General features: G+C 42.2%; 1 protein-coding gene across 1 annotated transcript in view; it reads left to right on the forward strand.

Moving 5' to 3' along the window:
* Window positions 1-2,750, forward strand: part of auts2a (activator of transcription and developmental regulator AUTS2 a) — a 30,798-nt gene extending 28,048 nt beyond the window's left edge. Inside the window, exon 14 of the mRNA XM_062406724.1 lies at window positions 179-2,750. Coding sequence (XP_062262708.1) covers window positions 179-1,403 — 1,225 coding nt within the window. The 3' untranslated portion in view covers window positions 1,404-2,750. The remainder of the gene's footprint in view (window positions 1-178) is intronic.
* Window positions 2,751-8,126: the final 5,376 nt, after the last annotated feature.

An 8,126-nucleotide genomic window follows, 5' to 3' on the forward strand; every position in this document is an offset into this window, starting at 1 on the left:
ACCACCATTACTCCTGTTTATTTCACTCCAAAAACACTGGAAAATACAATGGACTATACTTTTGGATTTTTTTGCAATGATTTGAAGTTTTTAGTGGAATACAAATTGAAAGAGTTGATTTGTTTTTTCTGAACAAAAGCTACAGGTACTGATAGTGGAACTTTGTTTATAATTCTAGGGACTCTGTAGAGAAGCGTCAGCTGAGCCATCCATCACCAGTCCCTGTAAACTCCATTAACCTCCTAGGCCACAATCGGCCTCCTGAGCACCACAGGAACCATCTGCCCCCTGCTTCTGGAGAACCTCAGAGGGAAAAAGAGAACAAGGCAAAAGACAGGGAGAGGGACCACTCAGAGTCCTGGAAAGACAATGGCACAGATGACCACAAGCTCAAAGACAGCCAGCACAGTGACAAGGACACACCTGTCATCCTTGACAGCCGAGTTTCAGAGGACAAAGTGCCCAACAGGGGGACAACGTCACCCTACATCCGGCAGACCAGCCTAGAACGTCCCAACAGCGGCCTGAGCAGAGAGGTCCTTGAGAAGAAGATAGACCTGCCATATGAGCACCAGAAGAAAAACATTGAAGTGAAAGTGAAGGAGGAGAGGAAGGAGGAACAGGATGGAGCTACAGAGAGGCCAAGTGAGCATCCGCTACAGGCACCCAACACACAAAACCTCCACCCTCCCTCCTCCATGCCCATGCACATGGGCATGGCTGGTGTCCATCCCATGAACAGCATCAGCAGTCTGGACAGAACTCGAATGGTGGCACCCTTCATGGGTATTAGTCCAATCCCAGGAGCAGACAGGTTCCCCTACCCTGCCTTCCACTGGGACCCAATGCGGGACCCCTACAGGGGCCTGGACATTCACAGACGGGACCCCTTGGCCAGAGAACTGCTTCTAAGAAATGATCCTCTGCACCGCCTAGCAGCGCCACGTCTCTACGAGACCGAGCGCTCCTACAGGGACCGTGAGCCCCATGACTTTAATCGTGACCACATCCACCCTCTGGCCCTGGAGCAGAGGAGGGAGCATGAACGTGCACATCTGGAGGAGCGCGACCGCCTCAACATGCTCAGAGAGGACTATGAGCATGGTCGCCTCCACCACGCAATGCACCATCCTGCCCTTGAGGGTCACCTACCCCACCCAGCCCATGGCCTCATGGCCCCTGGACTTCCAGGCATGCACTTCTCCAGAGTCAGCCCCTCGGCTGCAGCAGTAGCGGCCCATCAGAATGGTATCCTCAACAAAACACCACCCACGGCCTCGCTGAGTGCCCCGCCCCCACTCATCCCCACATTGGGTGCCAGGCCTGGCTCACCCAGACGGACTACTCCCCTGGCCACAGATATCAGAGACAGGCCGCCTCACAAAGACATTGAGGCACGGTGAGCTGAGCTTCAGCAGACTCAAACTCCTTCAGCCCTGTGCCTCATTAACACTGAACTCACACCAAGCACTTAGCTTTGGGCAAAGCAAGACTGTAATATAGCTGTGAATAACTTATGAGGGCAGAGACATGCCCACACAATGAATTTTTTTTGTATAAAACTACAAAGAGACAATATTCATGGAACAAAAAAATACATTTTTAAGATTTTTCCTCAGTTTACTCCAGCTTTTTGTGTCACTTCTTGTGCTGCGGAGTAAGAATGAACAAATTTGGAATGTATAGGTACTTTAGCACTGACAGCAAAGTGTGTAGAAAATATGTACAGTCGCTGTGCTCACTCTTTATGGATTAAAAATCATGGTACAAATATGCAAAAGGGTGTTTTGAAAGCTTTACTTTGATCAAATGTACACAGAGGAGTATTAAGGCAGTGATTCAGAATGTGCTTTTTGCCATGTCTTTAGTTTCTTTTTGGTTGACGCAGCTGATTAGCATTGTACCAGTGACCCCATATTCAACTATGCAACTAATGTCCGGGCTCCCTTCCTGAAAGCCGGCCTTCTCACCACCACAGACGGTGCACCAATGACTGACCAAGAGCTGTATTCTCTCAACAACTCAGACTCAAACACTGGGTCGCTGCAGCCAGAGATGAGCTTTAACTGATCCACACAATTTGGAAAAGGTTACATTTCGAAAAAATACTGTCACGACTATGATTAATTGTGTTGACAATCCTAGAAACAGGTAGGGGAAGAATTGCATTTCAAATGATTTCTAATGTTAAAAGCCAGCAGCACAAATGTTAAGGTACTTTTTTATCCTACTCTTCTCTACGTCAGTTACCACCAGTCTTGTTCTGGGGAGAATGCAGCACATTAAACACCATGACAGCACATGAGCCCTATTGACGGAGTGTAAAGTACATGTTTTGGAAATAGGTTCTGTTGGTCAAACAGTGTATCAAAGTGCTTTCCTAAGTTGTTGTACCTACAAAATCAAAAGACAAAAAAGCAAGTCTGACAAAGGATAGTTTGTTTCTAATGAGCAGAGATCTATTTTAGTAGTCCACTGAAGGTTTAGTTGTGCGCTTCAAACTCTGTGATATCATGTTGTGCAGTGTTTTTTAATCCAACATAAAAATGTCCACCGGAGCCATAGTGGTTAGTTGATGCGTATTTCAAAAAGATTGTTAAATGAGAATTTTTTTTGCTGTTTAACTTGTACAGGGGGAAAAAATGAAGTCTTTCTAGATCATGTACAAAAATGAGAAAAAATGAAGCGACTGAATCTTCAGCATGCTCCTCATTTAAACTTGTGTTATGTAAATTGTGCCATGTTATTAAAAAATGTGTACTTATCCTGTCTGTGCTTTTATTGCTCCACCTACAATGCAATGAACTTCTTTCCGACTCTGCACGATTACACACTTAATGACTTTCAGCATTACACTCCTATGGAGGATAAACTACCTCGAGTACAACTCACACCAGCCTCATAAATATTTGAAGTGCTATTGATTGTGCAGTTATAAAGTAGCTTTAACGATTTTGCCACTTGATACAGTCAGAGCAGGTCATCAATTGCCCAAAGAGCCAGAAGATGAAAAATCTCTGCTGTGGCAGCAGGTGCTGATTTACAACAAGATTACTTGTTGTAAAACTGCAGAAACATCACATCAGCTGGATACTGACACACATGAGGGCTGCTCCTTGGTTTACTAACAGTGCTTTACGCAGAAGCCCCTTGCTTCTAAATCACAGTATGGTACTTGTGTATTCATCACAGGATGTAAGAGTATTGACATTTCCATTAAACTGAATAGCCACATCATTCAGACTCCCCTCTCTGATTGATGTTAACACTGAAGCAGCCAGGTCACACATCAGTCAGACGTTGTCTCAATAAGTTGCTAGTGGGAAATTGGGGATGCCCGTGTTGCCTCATGCTCCTGACATAGACAGTGACCTGCGTACATGAAGCGCTGTGAATATAGCATGTGGTTGTTTGGGCTTTAGACCAACAGAGGGCGCCAAACTAATTGAAACACATGACAAAGACCCTTGTAGCTAAAGTTGAAGAACTCATTCAATCAACCCCTGCAAATACTTATTTTCAATGCAGCTGGAACAATAAGCCAATTCATCAATAATTTCAATAAAAAAAAAATAGGATACAATTTCCAGCAGGATCATTATTTAGATTTTTCTCCAGCTTCTCAAATATGGATCGTTTCTGGTATTTCTAGTCTTCTATGATAATACATTTTCTTTTTTAGCTTATTTCATGTCTTATATCACTACATTTAATCTTCTGATCTGGACTGTTCATTAGACAAAACCAGACCACTAATCAAGTCTATCAATTGATATATGATTCAGTACATTAAATCCTTTTTTAAATTAATTTAACTGTTGATAATGTATTTATTGAATTAGTCAATAAAATCTCAAAATAGTCACAATTCTAAATTTCGTTATGTCTAACTAACAGCTTGTGTTTTCATTTCTTAACTCACATTACTGACCAAGTTAAAACTCCAGCCCGGTCAGCAGTTGAGCTCAAAACATAAGGAGATCAAAATATAAGGATGCATGTCGTCTCACTGAGTCATGAAATCTACTTCCACTGACTCGTGTTCTCTCTTCATCCCGAGCTCCTGACTGCGTCCCTCAGCTATTTATGAAACAGCCCATTCTAAGCACTGACCCTACAAAATCCTAAACTCCCTGAGTAAACTGCTTTAAGTTGTTGGGACAAATCCTTCCTCAGCCGTACAGAACCTGGCATTCAGCTTCCACTGCAGGTTTGATGCATCTAAGCTTCTTCCCTAGATTTGCCTCATCTGCCACATCCTGCTAGAGACACTGCCTAAGTTTACACGGACACCAATATTCAGATGTGAACCTGTTTAAGGCAATAGTCTGAATGAGACTATTGTCACTTCCATGTCAAAAGTATATTCGGATTACCTTAACCTGAATAAACACATACTCGGAATAACAACTGGGTTAAGACAAGAGGAATATTCTGACCCTAGAGTTATGCTTTCAATAATCAGAGGAAGGTACTACTGCCTGAAAGGAACAGATCAACTATTAGTCTGTAAATAGGGACACAATCCGCTGTGGTGATGGACAGAGGATTCACTGTGGTGTCTAATGGGTCTTCAGTGAAAATGGGATCCTGTAAATGCAACTTCTTTATCAAACAACAAAGAAACAAGTGACCACATTGACAGAGAGTAAGGATGAGACCATAACATGACTACACCCGTCTGCAGATCAGTGAGTGATGGATGTTTTTACTCTCTGCTTTACATTGTGAAATCGTAGTGATCCCATTTTACTCTTAACTTGTAAAACCTAATCTTTGTTATTATTGATTTACCTGCCAGTTCGTTTCTCAATAAATCCGCCCTCCTCTCCCCGGAACCTAATGCAGTTATATAAAGACGGAGATTAAAATAATGGGGCTCAGTGAATTCAGGTCACAGCCGCAGAGAGGTGTGTGTGTCTCTTTTCTGACAGCTGAAGTCATTTTTTGGATTGCTTTTATTTCTGTGGTTTGAGACTGTAGGTGGTTTTGGGTGAATTGTCTTGTATAACAGATTCATTCAGGAGTCATACTGAACATAGTGCTGATCTGTGGTGTATCCAGGGGTGTAGATGAACGATTAACCATCAGGCTGAGCACAGATTCTTCTCCATCAATAAAACAAATCACAGTCACTGACACTAACCTACAATGATGTTTTGGGGTGTGCGTGAGAGAAAGAGAGTCAGTCTTTCCAATTTAATGTGTCAGGTCTTGACTGATATTATCAACTGAGCAGGTAGCCTAAATATTTCTTAAATAAAAACCGTAATTATAATACAGTATTTGAAAAGACTTGGTAGTAAAACCTTCCATCTTAGCGCTTCCAGACGAGGACAAGTGGAGGCTAACAAAGCTCGGACTGCTCACAGTGCTGAGTGTGTTAGCTGTGCAAGGGTTATGCTCCGCTCATGTAATGTTCACATAACTTGGAACTGAAGTTTGACATCAGCGATTTAAACCTGTTTTCCTGGCTCAGTGTGACAACACTTCATTAAGTGAAGGTACAAAGTTACAACACTGCAGTCTTGACCTGATGTTTCATTGTAATCTCATGGAGGTTTTGCAGGCTTAAATGTAATTGTTTGGTCTTAAAAATTTCAGAATTTCAGAAACTGCAAGAGCACATATTTCAGCACTCTGATGTTTACTAACAGTTTGATGCAGGTTTAATTACACATGTCATTTTAAATGTACACCCAATCTAAATAGCTTGAGGGGGATCCTTAAGCTGACTTATTTGTTTGGATAAATAATTTCAACATTATCTTTTTAAACATGAACCAACTAAACCCTGCAACCCTTCCCCCGAGTCATGTAGTTTAGCTTTGTGTACACAAGATGGCACAAGTGTACACTCCAACAGTGCAAGGTGAGGTAAAAGAGGTAACAAAGAGTTTCAGAGGCTGATGCTGAGCCTGTATACAGGGGGAGTACACAGTGACAACATACAGTCATCTCTTCCAACCTGACAGAGTAGAACCTGTTTGGCAGGTTGACCTCCTCTCAGCAGCATCATTTGCTTGGTATTTGCCTGTAATTAAATGAACAGCATCAGCAAACATGCTGTCAAACTGGAAGAGTGGTGTGGCACGCTAAGATGTTCCTTGTGTGTCTAGTTGTGTTTGAGCTCAGCTTAAAAGCAAACAAAGCCACGGTGTTCGCCTGTCAGCGGTCTGAAACATGAAGCCTGGCATTTATCCCAATACTGAAAGTCATCTGTCTCAGAACTGGTGGCACACCTCTATCTGCCTCTGAGCTCACATGATGTCGACAAACAAGAACATCTAACACCTCAGTGCTATTGTAAACAAACCCTGTCTGTTGGAGATGACTCGTCTCTGGGTTATGCAGAAGACAAGATCATATCCTGTGAGAGGAATCAAACTATCCTGGTGAAACCTGCAAATATTCAATATTCCCTCCTGATCTTGTGTTCTGTACCTCCATCACGTTAATGCCATGTATAGGTACATTGACTCTGGCTTCTGCACCCCCCTTTTTTACAAGAAAAAAAACAGCTATTACACAGGAATGCTTATATTCCTTTCCCCCTGCTGACAGTTCTAATCACAACCTAACAAACGCACTTGGGCGCTACTAAAAATACTTTCCTGTTTATAAATGGGAAGGCATCCCATTCTCAGAGGTAACATTCCCCTGGCGTTTCCATTCTCTGGCGTAAAAGCCAACAAACACAGGTCTACCAGTACTGTTGTTTGTTCTGCTACCGTTTTAAGACGATGCTCAGGCCAAACTGAGTTCATTCACTCATCATTACCCAAATCGTTTAAAAGAGGGTAACACATCCAAGTGGCAGATGGAGGCTTTTGTTATATTCCTGCTAAGGACGAGATCAAAAGGGTAAAAGTCAGCCTCAAATATGAAACGGTGTATTAGTGAACGGCGGATCCAGCCCTCCAGTGAACCTAAGGACATTAGCATAATACTTTAGATGTATGTATCGTATATAATTTCACACCATTTGCTCACAGTGGTCAGAATAAGACAAGCTGGCGTGGCTGAGGCTTTGGCTATCCTATGGATTTGAACACAATGTAAACATATTCTGACACTAGGTTCTGTATGCCCTTACAAAAATAGAAAATTGTTTTTTGACTTTAATAGATTCTTTTGATCCTCCCACACCACTGTTCAAACTGCTTGTGTTTTATTTGAGGTAATTGAGAGGATGAGTGAAGCGTTTGGCCTAGTGAGCGGTGTGAGACTGAAGTATCTGTAGATATCATAACACTTGCTACAGTAACCAGCTGAAAATAAGTTAAAGAAGCTGTGCGTCAACATGCTTTCAGCCAACTGGAGAAAAACAATCGAGCGCTGCCTTTCAGGCAGGAGTGGTGACAAGAATGTTCAGAAACAGCAATGACCTTCAAAGATAAACACATGGTACAAAAGAGCTGCCATTGAATCAAAATACTATCAAAATTACTATAAGGCCAAATCAAAGACACTGTAACTTTTTTCATACAGATAAATCTGTAGTTCCAAGTCAGATCAAATTCACTTATCTTTGAAATCTTCATACGGATCTGGTCAAGTGAGAATCCTACTGAACAGAAATGTCATGTCTCGGATCCTAACTTAGTGAGATATGGACTAATGAAGTTTAAACTGTTTGGGGGAACTCTGTGACTTACACTCTTCTTCCCACAATGACAATATCTGTCAAAATTACAATGAAACCAATAGTCGTCCTACATAACTATGTCCTTCAGAACTGTTGCATTACTGCTGCTACTTGTTATGCATTCTTTCTTCTCAAATAAGATACTGAAGGTTCATCAGGCTGACCCAAATATTAACAGACCATGAAAACAATGCACCTTAATCCTACAAGTCTTTTCATTAATTTCCAGCACAGTGCTTTCAGACGACCTTTATACACCTTGTGCAGCAGGGCCTCATTAGCTGCGAGATTTAGCTCCAGCAGTGCAGACGGATGAACTTTAATTATTCCAGGAGGTGCTTCCTGCACCCGAACATTTCAGTCTGCATGCTCACATGGAACGCAATATTAGTACATTCAGGAAGTATTCTGGCCCTTCTATTTCCCCTAATTTTCTTATCATGCAACCTTGCGCCAACACTTAAAATCCTTCATCTTC

Source organism: Platichthys flesus, chromosome 15 (assembly GCF_949316205.1).
Source record: "Platichthys flesus chromosome 15, fPlaFle2.1, whole genome shotgun sequence".
Lineage (NCBI taxonomy): Eukaryota > Metazoa > Chordata > Actinopteri > Pleuronectiformes > Pleuronectidae > Platichthys > Platichthys flesus.